This window comes from Drosophila erecta, unplaced genomic scaffold (assembly GCF_003286155.1).
Source record: "Drosophila erecta strain 14021-0224.00,06,07 unplaced genomic scaffold, DereRS2 tig00000000-arrow-pilon, whole genome shotgun sequence".
Taxonomy (NCBI): Eukaryota; Metazoa; Arthropoda; class Insecta; order Diptera; family Drosophilidae; genus Drosophila; species Drosophila erecta.
The window spans coordinates 6,788,970-6,806,969 of NW_020825194.1; the positions used below are offsets into that span (position 1 = coordinate 6,788,970).

Consider the following 18,000-nt stretch of genomic DNA (forward strand, 5'->3'; position numbering starts at 1 on the left):
CATTAGATAGGTTTCGAGTGCCACGAACTGACTGACTGCTTCATTGGCTGGCTTTCTGATGAGCCGTCGCTGAAGAGGTAACACTGACAAAATGCCCACCTAATAATCAGCACTTTTACACCACCAATCAATGATCCTTAAATCATAAAGGATCTATGGCTTCGAAACGAGAGAAGCTCTTCTTCATTAATAGTAACTTGGTTACTGGTTGTGAGTATGTTCTTAGAGCGACTCCGCATTCCTATCAAGTATCAGTTTTTGCGATATGTCGGCCCCTGAAATATTTCTCGCTGTGCATCCTGTTCTCGATCAGTCTGGAATGGGACATGGAAACACACCTCCCGGCAGCACTTAAGACAAATAACTTAAACACCTATCGACAGCAGCCGGCAGCATTCACGATTGCTTCCGAGCTAGACGCATTTTCAATTAGTTTTAAATCACAACTAATTGAATTCATTTCGATGCTCCACTTCGCGTCCGCGATGCCATCGCCGATCTAGGCAATCTTATCTTAACAGTTATGATGTCCGTGCGGCGGCCGCCTGTTTTGGCATTCTTAGCCAAAATTTATTGACAAAATTTGCAACACAGATTGCGGGCACCTGGGCGAAGGGAAGCCACCTCTCCAGGTGAGTCGCCGGTGGAGGAAGCTGCATGACCAGTAGCCCAGTAGGCAGAACCTGCCGCCGTCTAATGCTAAGTGGCACTGAGCAAAAAGAGGTGCACTTCTTCTGTTTGCATTTTACTTCTATTTGAAGTAAAATAAAGAAAGTTGTTAGAAATACAATATTTCCCGAGTTCTCCAGAAAACTTTATGGAAATGATGGTTAGACTAAACTTATAGTTGGCAGAATATCTGAGGAATTTTTACAACTTGAACTGCACACATTTTTCCAAGTGCTTGCGATGGGTTAGGAGACCCACCTTCTGCCAGAACCGCTGCCGGCATATGTGAAATCTATGGTCGTGATGCCTGGCTACAAAGTCATAATAAATGGAGCACAGTGCTCCACGTTGGCGGCGCATGCAAAAAAGATCGGGCAGATCGGGCGAAAGGCACCGATTGTCCAGAGATTGCTGGGACAAGTGGCGCTGCCTTAAGATCGCTGAAAAGCAACGACTGAAAATGGGAGTCAGGAAGCTTACTTCAAATGGACTTTCTTTTTGTCGTTCTCTTTTTCTTTTTGAAAGTCAAACGGCTGCCGCCCAGTCGCTTGACAGAAGGTGTTTGCTGCGTAACTGCGTAGCAGATCGATAGATGGAAGTCGTATCGATAACAGCAGGGGAAATATTTATGTCCTAAAAAAAATGAAATTTCCCCATTCGCTGCCAATAAATTGACAGAATTTTACCAAACAGTTTTGTTTATCAAATGGTACATTTTACGCGGTTCGCTAGCAGGATTCTAAAGCGAACCAGTTGGCAGCTCTTAGTTGGAGAACAGCTGCCGTTGATAACGTGAAAACAAGTTGGCAAGTCCAAGGCTCTGCTGGTTCGGAGCGCACCAAATTAAAATCAATTAAATCTAATCAAAGCGCCCAATAGAAACTGTATCTGCTGGTGTGGACAGCAAACAGTCTTCCCGATAACGTCGCAGATAAGATAAACGCCTCCCACTCCCCCACAGGTGAAAAAGGTGATAAAAAGAGCGGCCGCATGCCGGTCAATAATCGATTAGTAGCCAATTGTTAATTGCAGTTCATTATATTTGTTTATTTGGTGCAGCCGGCAGAATGTGGCGACAGCTCAGCGGAGTCGCACGAACAGGAAGCAGCCTAAGCCTCTGCAGGATGCGAGGATTCTCGGCACTGGTGCAGGACAAGGCCCTGGTGGATGGCGCCTGGGTGGATTCCAGCAATGCCAAGGCAACCTTCGAGGTGCGGAATCCAGCCAGTGGTGCTGTCATCGGAAAGGTGCCCAACATGACGGTGGCGGACGCCCAGAAGGCCATTGACGCCGCCAAGCAGGCGTACGAGTCCAAGGAGTGGCGATCCCTGACCGCCAAGGATCGTTCCAACCTGCTCAAGGTGAGTGCCGAGATCATTCCCTATCAGGGGTGCTAGTTAGCACCCACAGATTGCTAATGCACTACCTAAGGCCCATCATATAGTATGATGGGGTCTAGTCTCAAGTTCCTCTTATCACAATGTATTGAACTTGAAGATGGAAAGTTTCGACTGTAGGTCATTGTCATCACTTCTGCCTGCAGTCTCTAATGAACCTCTGCTAATCTTATCTAATCTCGGCTTGCAGAAGTGGCACAAACTGATCGAGCAGCACACACAGGAGATAGCCGAGATAATGACGGCCGAGTCGGGCAAGCCGATCAACGAGTCCAAGGGGGAGGTGGCCTACGGCAACTCCTTCGTCGAGTGGTTTGCAGAGGAAGCCCGTCGCATCTACGGCGAGATTGTGCCCAGCGCATTGCCCAATCGGGAGATCATTGTGATGAAGCAGCCCATCGGAGTGGCGGCCCTGATCACGCCCTGGAACTTCCCATTGGCCATGATTACGAGGAAAGCAGGAGCCGCGCTGGCTGCTGGGTGTACGGTCGTTGTGAAGCCCTCAGAGGACACTCCTCTCACCGCTCTGGCGGTGGCCAAATTGGCAGTGGATGCTGGCATTCCGAAGGGCGTCATAAATGTGGTCACCACAAACAAAGCGGCTCCGATTGGCGACCTGTTCTGCAAGAGTCCCGATGTGAGGGGCATATCTTTCACGGGCTCCACTGAAGTGGGCAAACTGCTCTTCCGCAACTCGGCTGACGGCATCAAAAGGATTTGCCTCGAACTCGGCGGCAATGCTCCGTTTATTGTCTTCGACTCGGCAGACATCGAGAAAGCAGTGGATGGCGCGATGGCCTCCAAGTTCAGGAACTGCGGACAGACCTGTGTCTCCGCCAATAGATTCTTTGTGCAGAATGACGTCTACGATAAGTTCGTTGGGCAGCTGCAAAAACGCATAGAGGCACTAAAGATCGGAGATGGTCAAGGATGCGATGTGGAAATCGGACCGCTGATCAACGAAATGCAGTTCAAGAAAGTGAGTGGCTTTGTGGAGGACGCCAGGTCGAAGGGGGCAAACATTATCCTGGGCGGACAGCCGTTGCCCGACAAGGGATCCCTCTTCTACGCACCCACAATTGTCACAGATGTGCCGCCCTCGGCTCAACTCTACACCGAGGAGGTCTTTGGTCCAGTGGTCTCCATCATACGGTTCCGAGACGAGGAGGAAGCGGTGAAGAAGGCAAACGACACACGAAGAGGCCTGGCCGGTTACTTCTACAGCCAGAATCTGCAGCAGGTGTTCCGGGTGGCCAAGCGGATGGAGGTGGGCATGGTCGGGGTCAACGAGGGCTTCCTCTCCGCCGCAGAGGCTCCATTTGGTGGCGTCAAGGAGTCCGGTGTGGGACGTGAGGGTTCCAAGCACGGAATCGACGACTATGTGGACATTAAGTACATTTGCATGGGCAACCTCAAGTACGACTGAAGTCCGATGGAGGAGTCCCTCCCACTGCTTTCATACGCTGTCTTCCACTAGAATGCGATTGGTTTATTGTTGTCTAATTGTAGAATAACACGCAGCTATTTTAATAAATGTGCACAAAATGAATAATTTCCCAGTCTTTAAAAAGCCCGCTACACTCATCGATTAGTCGGGACTTTTGACAATCGCCGTAAGTAGACACGCAACCGATTTAAGAGACTTCGATATCTTGGTGCTATCGATTTTTCTCCACCTCTAAGCAGACTATCGCCATCCCCACAGCTGTGCGAAAGAGACAGACAAAATTACAATGCCAAATGACAAAATTGTAAGTAAATTGTTGATAACAAATTGAAAACTGCATTTAAGGTGCAAACTAAACGGATGTCTTGTTGGTGCAGTGTGTGTAGTGAAAATTGTCAAGTGTTTCCCGCTGTCTACCCATTAAAAAAGCCGGCAAACAAAGTCGGTTTCCCATTTCGATGGCGTTTGTTGTTGTTGCCTTGTGTATGGAAAATATGTTTAAAGTGCATTAAAGCCGGCAAAAGTGCAGCATATAGTGCATAATACCCCAATTTGGGAGCAGTCCCGAAAGTGCACATTCCCTGCAAGTCCCGAATTGCGGCCAAAAGTGCTGGCGGTGAAATTTAATGGTACCATGACTTGTAGATTTTCTACTGACAGAGTGCAGTCTAGGCGGAAAGTGGACTGAGGGGAGTGTGAGGGGGTTTTAAGTCCAAAAACCTATCTAAAAACCAACTAAATTATTAACGATTGTTGGCTGGCAAATGCTTAGCGAAATGCATTTGAGGACATGTCTGGCCAATTAGGCGATTTCTGGTTGAAGGGGTGCTACACTCAGAGAAATGTCTCAAGCTCCCTTACTTCTAAAAGACATACTGTGAAATATAAAAAAATTTTTTTTTAATAAGAAATCTGGATATACCAATAAATCACACAACAATATTGTTATTTGAAAACTAAATTGAATTTTTTTGCAAGTGCATGCCGCTCATGTCTGTTAAAAAGTCTGTTTTCTTTTTTATTGAAATCTGAGAATAAGAGATCGCAATTTACATACATATATGTACACGTGTTAGAGCTCTTTTAACTATGCACTCATTTTGGCAACGAATTGCATTTGTTTTTAATTGCGATGCCAGCTAAATTGTCGCAGTCAAGTTCGCGCCTTCATGACGTACAGTTCGAAACACTAAGCAAAAAGCCCTAAACGCTTTGGTAGCTCCTAGCTACACTTGACAACCCCCCTCACCCAATCTACCACCCACCACCGCCCACTCAAGCGCCCACCCAACCGCCCACCCAGTGACCCGTCCAAAAAGAAGTCCAGAAAATGGCCTGTGCACCACTGCTGCTCGAGCAATTCATCTACAAGAAGCGCAATTTCGCCTACGCCTTTGTGCGCCATCGTCTGTTTGTGTTATGCAAACAATCGGTTGGACCACATATTGCCACATTTCACCAGGCCCAGTACTAATTAGAATTTGGGTTTCATTTGTGCATTCCAGTTAATTCGCGTTCAGTCGGCGGAGGGCATCAAACGCATCGAGATCTCGTCCAAGTCGAATCTGAAGCATCTATACGACAGCGTTCAGAATGCCCTGAAGGTGGATGGATTCGGTCTCTTCAAGGAGCGCAACTTCCTCACAGAGCTGCAGGCCAGTGGCTCCCAGCTGGTGGGGACTTCCTTGAAGCATGGCGACATGGTCTACTTGAAACAGATGGCTGGCACATCATCGCGCGTAAGTTGATCAAACAGAGCAGTTCGATCGGGGACTAACCTGCTTACTTCTCATAATGTTCTCTTCGCAGCGCACCAGCACCACTGTCATGGACAGTCAGGCGTTCAAGACAAGCACCATTAGCAATCCAAACAGCGCTCGTCCATCCATTAATGTGGTCGAAGATGACGTGGATCAGGCTCTGAGCAAAGCTGATGGCACCATTAAGCGCGAACGTGATAGCAAGCTGTAGGCTTTGATTATAATATAAAAAGTACCATTTAACTCATCAACCGATAACTTTTTTTTAGGTGCCACCACAATGCCAACGGCCGTTGCGTGCACTGCTCCGCACTGGAGCCCTATGATGAGTCCTATCTGAAGGAGCAGAAAATCAAGCACTTGTCCTTCCACTCGTACATACGCAAACAGACATCCGGCATGGATCAGGGCAAGTACTTTGTCTTCGACGACATCAACTGCCGCATCAAGCCGGGATGTCGCGAGCATCCACCATGGCCCAAGGGCATCTGCTCCAAGTGCCAGCCGTCGGCTATTACGCTGAATCGTCAGACATATCGCCACGTGGACAATGTCATGTTCGAGAACACCAAGATCGTGGAGCGCTTCCTTAACTACTGGCGCACCACAGGACACCAGCGCATGGGATATCTGTATGGCACGTACGAGCAGCACACTGACGTTCCGTTGGGCATCAGGGCCAAGGTGGCTGCCATTTACGAGCCGCCACAAGAGTCTACCAGGGATTCTATCAACATCCAGCCGGATGAGTTCGCTGACGATGTGGATGCCGTTGCCAGTGCGCTAGGACTGAAAAAGGTTAGTTATAACTACCACAAAAGTTGCCTTTTTTATTTTTTCATTTCTGACGTTCTTAGATTGGTTGGATTTTCACTGATCTCATCACGGAGGATGCGAGTGTCGGCACTGTCAAACAGATCCGTGGCATCGAGTCGCACTTCATTACGGCCCAGGAGTGCATCACAGCCGGCGAGCTGCAGAATCGCCATCCAAATCCGTGTAAATATGCCTCCAATGGCGTTTTCGGCTCAAAGTTTGTGACGATTTGTGTAACAGGTAAGCTCAAGTTGATGCTGTGAAATGAATTAGTACCAAAACTGTTCTTAAACATTTCAGGAGATAAAACCAAACAAGTGCACATGGAAGGCTATGCGGTCTCGGCTCAGTGCATGGCTCTGGTGCGAGATAATTGTCTGATACCCACTAAGGATGCGCCAGAGCTGGGCTACGTGCGTGAATCCACGGACAAGCAGTATGTTCCGGACGTCTTCTATAAGGTAAGTGAGCCACATCGAGTTGCAGAGTTCGAAATTCGCAGGCACGATGAAAAAGCTTTTAGCTTGTATCCCCCAATCAAGTGAAATCAGTTATTGGGCAACCTTTATTGAATTACGTTCACACATTTACACAAACAACTTCCATATTTAGACATCGATTCGAATGGGATTTGATTTTTCAGTTGGATACATGCAAAGAAAATCTGGGTTTCACGAGCAACGCCAATTCAAACATTTGACATCAAGAGGCTTACATTATCTTGAATTACTTTGATTTATTTATGCAATAACTTCATTATCTTCCCTTATCCTTCTCGGTTTGTACTTCTCATCATTGCTCTGGGTACTCCTTCAAAAGTTCATATTATTTATCGTATACCTAGGACATTCATAAACGATGCTATTACTCAATGCATATTCAATTCTTAAAGTAACAACTTTCTGAGCAACTGCCAGCCAATCACAATTTTCCAATTACTCCCCTTTATGTCTTTATAAACTCTTTACTTGTCGCCTATGGGCCAAACTCTTTCGTTCTATCTAATGTTTATTTGTGATTCGATTTTGTATTATTTTGGAAAATATAAGATTTCGATTTAACTTTTCTAAACCTAAAACCTAAACATACACTTTTCGATTGAAGTTGATAGGTTTATAAGGATTACTAAACATAATTTAAACTATAATGTGGCCATTTTCAATAGTTTAGTCTACAAATTTCGTAAAATTGATTTCGATTTCTTCTTAATTCGATTCCTTGCCTTCCTTTACTTCGCTAAGGTGCTATTATTACTTGATTCCCTTATTTTATGGATGGCTGCTCTTGGCGTTCATTATTTCTTCCATCACAAACATAGCCTTAGTTATGATCACATCAAATGCATATGTAGACACCGAAAACTATCTCGTTTATTACTTATTGCTAATAGATTTATTTCGTATATTATTATTAACTGAATTGACCGTAATTACATGTCAGCTGTGTATTTGGCTTTCACCTTATTCTTGGTTTATAATCTTACGTTTTTATTGTAATTAATTTACTATGTCCAGGTAACGTCGTAGCGCTTCAACGCACGTTTAGTGTCGTTTTCCTTAGGCTAAACTTATTTAAAATATTCAAGGTCTGTTACAATTTCCACCTTGTCCATGAATCTGAAATGTTTATAGATCATTGATAGTCTTTTTTATTTAAAATAGCATCCAAAACGTTTCTTTGAGTTGTAAATTGTTTATAAAAATTCTTTTTGTGTTAAAAAATTGGCTCTGTTGCGGACTGCGACTGTCTTTTTTTGATCGTTTAAAGTAGTGCGTTTATTTCTACAAAATTCGTACCAAGATTTGCATACCAAGAATTGTATAGATATCGGGTGGAGTTGTACATTGAAAGTGTGTAGGATCTTTTGGTTTGATAGTGTTCGTTAAGATGGGTCTGATGGATCAGTCGGACATATTATCGGTTTAAATGGTACTCGCCACAATTCCGGATGGTGCTCCTAAGTGCCGGTCGTCCCAAGGCATTGCCACTGGCCGCAATTCGGTCCACCAACTCAATGCCCTGCACAATGAATCCGAAAATGGCGGTGAAGGATCGCATCTCGTTGAGCACCAACCGGAACTGGCTGCCCACGAGTCCACTCCTATCCTGTCGCCGCTGCCCCCTGCGCATGCCAACCGTTCCCCGGTGTGCCGGCAAACCCGTGTCATCTGGCAAAAAGTATCTGCTCTCAAAGGCCGAGTGTCCACCGCGTCCGTTCTGCGACTCAAAGTCGCCGGTGATGATGCTCTCGCCCCCCCAGGCCTGGAAGACGGCACAGCCCCGATAGCCGTAGCCCCGCTCGTGCCGCACCAGCGCCCCAAAGTTGTCCGCCATCCGGGGAGCGGCATCCGAACGCACCTCGATTAGTACCCGGCCGGCCAGTTCTCCTGCTATTTCCATGTCCAGAAAGTAGATGGGGTAACAGTGAACGGTGGGCTGGCGCACAATGCTTACCGAGGAACTGGTACCGCCATCCTGCTGGAGTTGATCCTGAATTGGTTGACCCATTACCTGCGGCTGCAATTGGTCCACCGAGTTGGCGATGACCGCATCTGGCTGGAACATTACGTTCCCCAGCAGCTGTACATGCTGCTGCTGTTCCCGTTGCACTTGCGGCATTTGTTGCGGCTGCTGCTGCTCCGCTTGCCACTGGTGCGCCAATTCACGAAGTCTTTGCTCCACGTCCAGAGCTATCATATTGCTTTGGCTGTTGCTACTGCTGCTGCTGCTGCCCGGCGACGAGAAGGGTTCGGGAGAGCCATCATAGGGAAGTTGACTGAGTGCTTGATTCTGATCCTGTTCGATTTGCTGCATATAATCCCAAACCTCCGCCTCCCGCAGGCGATGATTGAAATGCGGTGGCACTACAGCTCGCCGGGGTTGCGGCAGCATTTCCGGTTCCGGTCTCCGATTCCACGAGCGTGAAGGAACCATTTCGCGCTGCACCTCGCACCAGTAGGCGAACACACAGTAGTTGGTGAGTATGAGCGCCTGCGGTGGCTCCACATTGGCCGGAATAGCACCAGGATGCGGACGACTGCGTAGCTGCGTGATCCTATTGTTTAGAGTCTCGAAATCCAGGACCTGCATGCCATTCTCCTGCACCGCGGCCCGCATCCGACACTGAAAGTGCACCTCGCCCAACTGGCCCTCGTATTGGCGTCGCTGTTTGGCCAAATGGGCGAGCACCTGCATCATTTCAGCTCCAGTCAGATTCACGGCTCTGCCCAGATCCCGTTCGGCACGTTGATGCCAGCCCGTCATCGTGGCGGCAACCATGCTGGGATGGTGCTCCAGAATCACACGCTTCACATGCAACTGGACGTGGTAGCACGCATCGCACAGCTCGCGCAGCAGATCCACTTCGCGGGTGGCCAACTCGGTGGCATGCACAGCTGTGCCCTTGATCTTCGCCATCTCGGAGTTGAGCAGGTGGCGTATCAGGTCGTGGTAATCAACTTGGCGCACCAATATATGATCCTGGTGCAGCGGCACATCCGAGCAAGCGCGGCACAACAGACGCTGGCAAGTGTGACACCACGTGGAGTTCGGCATGGCGTGGATGAAACAGTGCTCCACGCTGGTGGCCAAAAAGCTGTCCACGCTGATCTCTTCCAACCAGTTCTTCGCTGAAGCATTGGGCGCTTCTTCACTAGAAATTTCAATAGTGCTGCTGTTCTTGTCCGAGAAATCCAGCATGGCCCTGCCCAGCACCAAAGCCGGCAGCTCACGTAGCAGATACATGATGGCCAGGGATTCCGGCAGCTTCTGGCCATGCAGCTGTGTGCGAAATCCGCACACATAGCAGACGCACTCGGACGAATTGCGATCGGTGTTCCTGTACACGCACTCCTCGCAGAAGCTGTGCTGGCAGACGAGCTCCTGGGGCAGCAGACCGGCGGCCAGGTCATATGGACGATGGCATAGGCCGCAGCTCAGCAGCGCTTTCAGCTCCTTTGGCACCTGGATGGACTTCTCCATGTTCGTCAGTGCTAAAAAGTATAAAATTTGGACAAAAATATGAAGGAATTGAACTCTTTCTTTGGTGTCCTACTTCTGAGCTACTAATGTGTTCGATGGTGAGAAATTACTGACACTTACGAGCTTGTTTTCCCGTCGTGCTGTGATCTTGTTTTCTTTTCGATAGGGAAAATCTGTTCAATCTATGAAGCTACAAATTAGGCGACGTCTTCAACTTTGTTTGCACTTAACTTGAGCTTCTTGGGCGCCATACAAAAATACGCAACTAAACTTAATTGAAAAGTTCCTGTTTCGGCAAAAAAGTATATAAGACCTTTTCACCTGCCCTCGTTAAAAGTTGAAAGAGACTTCAAATTTTTTGATTTGTATGTCTCATCATTGAGTCATTTGCTTTATCAGAAACATCTTCTGAATTCCGCACTTTGATTCCTGATTTTTAATCCGCAAAAACTTTGTAAATTTTCAAATTGTTTATACTTTGCTGATTGTGATTAACCTTCCGCTTACACCTTCCTCCCAAAAAAAGAAAAGAAATCCAAGTTGGTACTAAGACTGGGCCTAATTCTTTGTGCGACCCCTTGAGAAAGTTTTTGCCGTGTGGCAGCTATTGGGACTTTGTTCTAAGCTGTGTAATCAAACTTTGTTCGGCGTGGGACTTCCAACAGTGGAAACCCCAATTTAATAAGTAACAAGCGGTTCGGGGGTCACATCAATTTGGCCTTGGCAACACAAAACTCTGGCCATTGCCCAGTGGCCAGTGGAAAAGCATCGCATTCGGACAAAGTGTTGACCAAAGGCCAAAACTTTGCGCTGTATATGTAGAATATTTTGGCATCAACTAGGCTAAACAAATTAATTAATATTCAATAGTAGTAATTGCGATTGCCGCTTAGGCAGATTTTGTACAAATGACTCGGTTGGGAACTTATATTAATTGTTTGGAAACAGAAAAAAGCTCTGCACTAAAATAAACATGTGTGAGAAGTATGTGCACAAATTAGTTTACATTACATTTTTCATATGTTATGAAAAATGTGAGCACATTAATATGAAGGGAGTAAAGAATCACATGTTGAATTAACGCCCTTTTTTGTGCGATTTGTCCGGCGCCTAAGACAAACAGAACCCAACTGGCAAACATTGTTGAAAAATGAGTTTTGAAGTGACCTTCCGTGTTATATTTTCCCATTTTCCCTCATTGTGTTACAGTACACCTGCCCAAGGTGAAGGCTTCAAACGTTTTGGGTTTCTTGGCCATCTAGAATTCTATAATATTTTCTTCCATGCCATTGGACAGCGAGAAACACGTTTCTGGCATTCCTTACGCTTATTTTGGTTTCTGTTTATTATTCACTCTTGGTCGCATGTTTGTCTTTCACTTCCACTTTCTCCTGCCCTCTACTTTCGCCCTTTCTCCGAAATTATGCAAATTCCTTAAGCTGCCTGCGAATTCAGCTGGCTCCAGCAATTAGAGGCGGAACTTCCTATGCATCGACAAATAAAACATTGCCTACTTTTTAGGGTCGTCTGTCTTTTTTCGCACTTTTCGCCATCCAAGCGAGTTTGAAAGGGAAAAAACAACTTCCTTGGCAGACTGTCGCATAAATTCATATTTGTGTCGTGCTGGTGTGTTGTGTTTAGAATAAAAATGCGAATTCGTTTCGGTAATTGTTTACTGGACGGAAAATTAAGTTGACAATTTGCTGTAAAATGGCTGTAAAAACGAGACATTTGTGCGTTGTCTCTTGTTTTGAAATAGGGGAAAGTAAAGCCACTGGCAGCCACAGTGAAAGACAATGACAGATATCAGTTTATTTGCTGCTGGCACCAAGTCCACAACAGATTAACCGCCCCACGTCCGTTGGCATTATTCAGGCTTAACTCACTTTTAGCCACATTTACGGCCATCAACCCGCCGTCGACACCTTGAGTGAACTAATTAGAGAAACTGTGCGTTTGACAAATGTTGCTCCTGAATTTTATTTGTTGGGCTAAATTCAGCAACAGCTGTAATTCTTTATTCTTCTCTTTATTTGCGTAAGCCTGGCTTAATTGAACTTTTACATGTTGTCAATGGTGGGAAATTGGAATAAATGGCCGCTTCAGTGCAATTATATTGGGTATAAAGACTATAAATTATAAAGTTATTTATAAAACTTCCGTGGGCGCCTATACATGCGGTGTTTGTTAACTCTTTAGCGTTGAAACAAATCCGATTTATTTTTAAGATTGCCAGTCTGTGATCGCATAAATTTATAAAGAGCACAGTTCAATGCTTGTGGGGTTTTGCCTTGGGGATTTCTCCGAAATCGCCATTTGTCTGAGATAAAACGTAGGTGGGAATACACCTACATACTTATGTATGCCACTTGTTGAAGCCTCTCACCTAACATATGCAATTCCCCAACGAAATTAAAACTTTTCCACGGCACAGAAAGCAGCAGCTTTGTGTTTAATGCAACAGTAGCCACAGTTGGTCTAATGAATTTTCTGTGAATTTAAGCAAAGTGTGGGAGTGCTACTGAACAGATATTTCCTGGCCAAAATGAGGCCTTTGATGGAATTCCTGGAAAATCATTTGCAACGAATCATATGTTTTGCACTGAACGTAATTGGCCCACTGGATAAGCGAGAATTTTCCATTCCGCTGTCTGTTCAATCAATTTCAACAACTGCGTCAGCAAATTCGGGCCAAGCATTCGCATTCGGCTTAAAATCATAAAAAGTGGCGAAGGCAAATCTGCGAATCGATAAGCAATTTGCGGCCTGGTTCGCCTCCTTTTGGCCCACTTCCTTCTCCTTGGACTCATTGTCAGTGCCGCTGGGCGTTGGTCTGGCCCATTGGACGTTGGACATTGGACATTGGCCATTGGCCTGGCTTTTCGCTTTTATGCCGGGCAATAAAAATTTATTGCGTGCCTGTGTGTCACCTTCGATGTGGCAGGAGGAGATCTCCATTCCTCGACGGACTAAACCGCCAATTCCCCTTTGCTAATTGCCATAAGCGGACTAGGGCCAGGACGATAATTGGTTTCTCCACTTTAATGGCGGTGCCAACGTGCTGAGAATTTCCCAGCCATATGGCAAAGTGTGCAATTCATATTTGCAGGGATGTGGCGATTACTGGACTCTATTTAAATAGCAGACTTGCCTTGAAGGCGCTTCCCATCGGTTCAATGCCAACTTTTTACCTTCTTTCAACTTTCACAGGGTTAAGTTACTTATCTTGCAGCACATTTCAAAGAACCAATTATAATGCTGTTCACAGCAAAAGTTTTAGAGAAGCTGAATGGGACGAAAATCAACAGGGCACGCAAATTGGCTTCCAAAAGTTCGTTTAAAGTTGAAAAGAAGCTACAAAAGTTATTATTCATCTGTGGGTTCTACTTAACTAGTGAAACAATAGATTTTTAGTGAAAACTGAGGTAAAGTTTATATGCATATAGCATGCGAGCGACAAATAATTATCGCACTTTGGCCGGAAAGCGTCCTTTTTTGATTGATGGCCTTTACCCCGCCGGCCAAAAAGCCTTTCTGGCCAACTTCAATCATGCAAATTAACCGTCAGCATGTCAAATCATGTGCTAATCAAAGCAAAACTTTGATGGATGCGAAATGGAATGTGGCGAGTATCTGACAAATGTGTGAGGCTGAAGGACTGCTTCCGTTGAGATATGATAATGAATCTACGGCTTAAGGAAGCCGCAGAAGTCTATGAGTAATCAAAGGCAACTTGGGAGCCAGCTCGTACAAATGAATTTGTAATAATGAATATGCTTTCACTTAATTCAGACCCAAAATATGCAAATCTTACCATAAGAAGTATGTTTTATTCCTTGGAACTTGCGCACATTACATGTATTTAATGTATTTAACGTTACTTTGTTTCACTTAAAAATCCACAGGAACTTGAACTTTCTTATTGTTATTGTAGTGCCTTTGGTTTGTATTTGCTCAATGTTTCAATGTTTTCTACCTTGAAAATGCATCAAAAAATATGTGATATCAGTTTCGATTTGTTGTTCGATTGTTATTGTTTTGTCACTTGTACATTTGCACGTGATCCCACTCCTACTACTACTTTTGGGCGCACTTGCAGGAGGTGAAAGCCTTGAATATTTTACTCTCACTCTTGGGACTGATTTTCTTTTTGATGTTCGCTGTCTGAAGCTTGGCCTTTTGCCCCACCGCCCGTCTGTCCTCCCTGTTCGGTTGCACTTCCTGTTGGGATGCGTTTTCGTGTTGCTGCTGCAGATGCTGCTGCTGCTGTTGCTGCAGCTCCTGTTGCTGGTGCTCCTGTTGCTGCTGCTCGTGCTGCTGCTGCTGCTGCTGCTGCTGTATCTGTTGCTGGTGCTGCTGCAGTAGCTGTTGCTGTTGCAGACGCGACTTGAACGCTGCATTGCTAAGCTGCCAGCTGCTGGTGGAGGCTCGCAGCGGCGATGGCTTCGTGTGCTGCTGCTGGTAGCTGGGCGCCGCACTGGCCAATCCCGCCGAGCTCTCGGCGCTGTTGGAGGAGAGTGTGGAGGAGGCTACCGCCGTCCAGAACATGGTGTGATAGCTGGCTAATGGGTCTAAGCATCGGCTGGGGCTGCTCCTTCAGGCCAGGCATGTTAGCCAACATGGGGAAAAACTACATGGGTATATATTCGGAACACAAATAACCGAGAATGAAACGCGTGCCGTTTGACTCGATGCTCGTAGCTGGGCTCGTCCTGACCCGTTCGCGATTTGTTGGCAAATGCAGCCTCGACTCGCCAGGATGTGGCTTTTATATCGCTGCGAGAGGGAGAGAGAGAGAGAGAGCTTGCAAAGCTCTCGGTGTCCTGGCTGCGACTCACTCTTTCGCTTCTTTTTCGCTTCTTTTGGCTCTTCCAATGTCAATGCCAAGCTGTTTTTCCTCTCGTTTAAGTGTCCTTTTGCTGCTCCACAGGACATGCAAATATTTTTGCATACCATCTTCTGTTACTTCTGACTACTCCAACATTGTTACACAAGCATGTGCATATGCCTGCTTATAGGATAAGTGACCTATATTTACACACAACAACCCATGTCTTGATAATAATATTGCACACTCTGGACTTGAGTATTTGTTTTATATTTAAAGCGCTCTCATAAGTTTCCATTTTTATTGCAATTTCCATACATTGAGTGCACTTTAAAGTCAAGTAGAAATGGTGCGTACGTCGTGTGCGTCTTTTGTTAGCACTTCGCACAATAGATGGATAGGTTTCATGTGAATTCTACAAACAATGTGATGACAAACTCCAGTGCCTTTGGCTTGCAGGTCGAGTAATTTCGCATTGTTCCAAAAAAGCAATCTGATTTCAACCCACATTCTATTATCCTGCCTCCGGCTTGTTAATTGACAAAAGATTGACAAGCATGCCACTGCAGTAGTTGTGTATAGTGGCACTTGGCTGTAAAGCAGCTTTAGCTGCAAACTTAATTTGCCACCGCTGACGCTGACGCAAACGGAAGCGGAAATTCGTAATGCAACACATTTTGAGTGGCTCTGAGAGTTTAACATCGTTAAAGCGCCAGCAGGAGCTCGTCCCACATCCTGCTCAACCTCTATTATGTACGTTCATTGATTTTGTTTGTCCAGCTTCTGCTCCATCACACATTCCATCGCCTGCCGCCTGCCGCCTGCGATAGGTGTGCACTTTCTGGATGCCGGAGCTAATTAACTTATGCATGTCCGTGATGGGCGAGCTATGCCATTCCAATTGGATGCACTGCTGCTGGGTGGCAAGGAATTGTTGTCATGATGACGCCTCTGCGCGCGAAACGCCCCCGCCCTCCCCTATTTGCCATTCCACGACATGCATAGCCAGCCAGCTTAATTGCGTTTGTCGCGGAACTGCAGCTATGAAGCCGGAGGGGCTTGGTACGTGCCGCGCCTTATCTCCAAAACCCGGCAATCCTTTTTTCGATTTTATCATGATTTTTTGCTACTGAAGGATATCCTTGTAGTCCAAAAATAGCCTGTAAATCACTCATGCATTTTGTTGAATTTCGCACATTCGGTTGCCAATTAAAATCGACGATGCTGAATGTGGTCTGTTAACCAACATAAACTATGCATAAACCTGTGACCTTTTTGCAGTCGGGGGATTCACGGAACGAGTTTCCATTCTCACAGCATTCTTTCAGGGATGCAGTGGCTTGTGCTGGCTTTTGGAGCTCAGTGGAAGCCATGCCGTCTCATCTGGCGACCCTCTGCGTCCAAGACCAACGACGAGCGCCGTACCGCCGGCCTTGTTAGATGTGGGCAAGGTCATTGCCGAGCTAACAGGTTGCTCGCCAACGAGCTTTCATAGAGAGAGAGAGAGGGGGAGAGAGAGTGAGAGTGAGAGAAAAGAACGGAACAGAATGCGGGGTAAAAGGAGCAGAGAGCAAATCAGACGTCAGCAAACGTTTTTTGCCTTGCTTTGTGGCCCATATCCAATGTAGGTCACTGGGCCAAGTCTAACTGGGCTAATCTTGGTAATACCCATTCTAACCTGCCGTTCCCCTTGATTTCTCGCCCCCCATCCAGGAAAAGGATCAGTACGGCAACGAGGTGCAGCGGCTGGCTCGCCCCCTGCCCGTGGAGTATCTGCTGGTGGACGTGCCCGCATCCACACCGCTGCAACCCATTTACACGTTCACCGAGTACGACAAGCGCCAGCCATTCCCCATCGAGAACCGCTACATTGATGGCCACCTGCAGGATTTCAATGCGCTCAGCTGCTATCTGTCCGCTTGGGGCGAGGAGGAGTTCCTGGAGGCCATCTCCGACTTCCACCTGCTGGTCTACCTGTACAAGATGGACATGCTGCCGCTGCGACAGCACATGGGTCCGCTGCTGGAGGCGGTGCGCACCAAGAACCCCAACGAGGCCGCCCAGTTCAAGGTCGTGGATGTGTGGAAGCTGCTCGAGTCGCTTATCCAGGCCAGTTCCGGCGGCAGTGGGTGAGTTCTCTTCCAACCCCAAAGCATTCCCCTGCCGTGAAATGGTCCTAATTGACTATTAATACTTTACAGAGGAACCACCAGCTATCCCAGTGGTGGAGCGTCGGCCAGTGCCGGTGCCGCTGGATCGGAGGCGATGGATCTGGACGCCAACACCTGGACGTGCAACCACTGCACCTTCATCAATCGCGGCGAGCTCACATCCTGCGAGATCTGCTCGCTACCCAGATAAGAATCCCAGACACGAAAATTCCACAATTTGCAGCCTAGATGAACCATTCGAAATTCCGGTGTAAAACAAACTAAAGATTCAATCATACTTACTTAGAGCGGCGGCTGCGTGCGAATGTCGCGCATTCTCTATATGTAATCCTTGTGTAAGAATTTTATAAAATAAAACGAAATGATGGAAGGAAAATTTAATTTATTTTTAAATAAATTTCAATTGTTGTGCACATGTTTCTATGATTTTAATTGTATAATTTGTTTCTGCTGGCTTGGCGATGAATTTGTTGCAGAAGACTTGCTGGGTCAAATAAATGCAAAACTTTCATCATGGCATCACATTCCCTAGGAAGAAATAAACAAATGTTTGTATTTATCATTATAAAACAGATTCTTTGTTTTTGGTAAATTCTTCTTCACTTGCTTACCAAATAAGATAACATTTCTAGCTAGGCTTGAATGATTATTTTTATCAGAAAAACAGAATTTTCGTGTTTTTTTTTATTAAAGCTGGCCTAAAGAATGTCACAGGGATATAAAAAATACTGATTTTGGCAGCTTACGATCGCAGTTAACAAGTCCTACAAACTTTCTGGTGATTTGAAAAAAAAAATTTTTTCGAATTTTTCACTTTTTGTGAAAACATAATTTTTTGCGAAAAATGGCCAAAATTTAACATTTCAAACCTTGAATGCAATTCGATGGCAAATTTTATACCGAATTCAACGAGGTATGACATTCCACAATC

At 46.1% G+C, this 18,000-nt stretch overlaps 4 protein-coding genes across 7 annotated transcripts; 2 read left to right on the top strand and 2 right to left on the bottom strand.

Moving 5' to 3' along the window:
• Nucleotides 1–1,257: 1,257 nt before the first annotated feature.
• On the top strand, nt 1,258–3,615 carry LOC6554670 (succinate-semialdehyde dehydrogenase [NADP(+)] GabD). The gene is made up of 3 exons (XM_026975730.1): nt 1,258–1,639; nt 1,729–2,030; nt 2,257–3,615. Exons 2-3 carry the CDS (start codon nt 1,737–1,739, stop codon nt 3,490–3,492), a joined length of 1,530 nt encoding a protein of 509 aa, XP_026831531.1. The 5' UTR covers nt 1,258–1,639; nt 1,729–1,736; the 3' UTR covers nt 3,493–3,615.
• Nucleotides 3,616–3,726: 111 nt separating this feature from the next.
• Nucleotides 3,727–17,439, top strand: LOC6554671 (nuclear protein localization protein 4 homolog). 2 transcript variants are annotated; one of them, XM_001981738.3, is made up of 8 exons: nt 3,727–3,817; nt 5,019–5,252; nt 5,323–5,480; nt 5,543–6,071; nt 6,131–6,329; nt 6,390–6,550; nt 16,612–17,027; nt 17,100–17,439. In XM_001981738.3, exons 1-8 carry the CDS (start codon nt 3,800–3,802, stop codon nt 17,257–17,259), a joined length of 1,875 nt encoding a protein of 624 aa, XP_001981774.1. In that variant the 5' UTR covers nt 3,727–3,799; the 3' UTR covers nt 17,260–17,439. The 2 variants fall into 2 exon arrangements, with proteins under 2 accessions (XP_001981774.1, XP_015009264.1); XM_015153778.2 differs by lacking the exon at nt 3,727–3,817 and adding an exon at nt 4,681–4,945.
• Nucleotides 6,651–13,915, bottom strand: LOC6554672. Of its 3 annotated transcripts, none has more exons than XM_026982333.1 (2): nt 13,885–13,915; nt 6,651–10,081 (listed from the first exon to the last, which is right to left on the bottom strand). In XM_026982333.1, the coding sequence occupies exon 2, from the start codon at nt 10,068–10,070 to the stop codon at nt 8,004–8,006; it is 2,067 nt and encodes a 688-aa protein (XP_026838134.1). In that variant the 5' UTR covers nt 10,071–10,081; nt 13,885–13,915; the 3' UTR covers nt 6,651–8,003. The 3 variants fall into 3 exon arrangements, with proteins under 3 accessions (XP_026838134.1, XP_026838145.1, XP_015008976.1); XM_026982344.1 differs by lacking the exon at nt 13,885–13,915 and having other exon boundaries at nt 8,412–8,476; nt 8,544–10,395; XM_015153490.2 differs by lacking the exon at nt 13,885–13,915 and having other exon boundaries at nt 8,412–8,479; nt 8,544–10,395.
• LOC6554698 (ataxin-8) lies at nt 14,009–14,808 on the bottom strand. Its single transcript, XM_001981740.3, has one exon. The coding sequence runs from the start codon at nt 14,616–14,618 to the stop codon at nt 14,148–14,150; it is 471 nt and encodes a 156-aa protein (XP_001981776.1). The 5' UTR covers nt 14,619–14,808; the 3' UTR covers nt 14,009–14,147.
• Nucleotides 17,440–18,000: the final 561 nt, after the last annotated feature.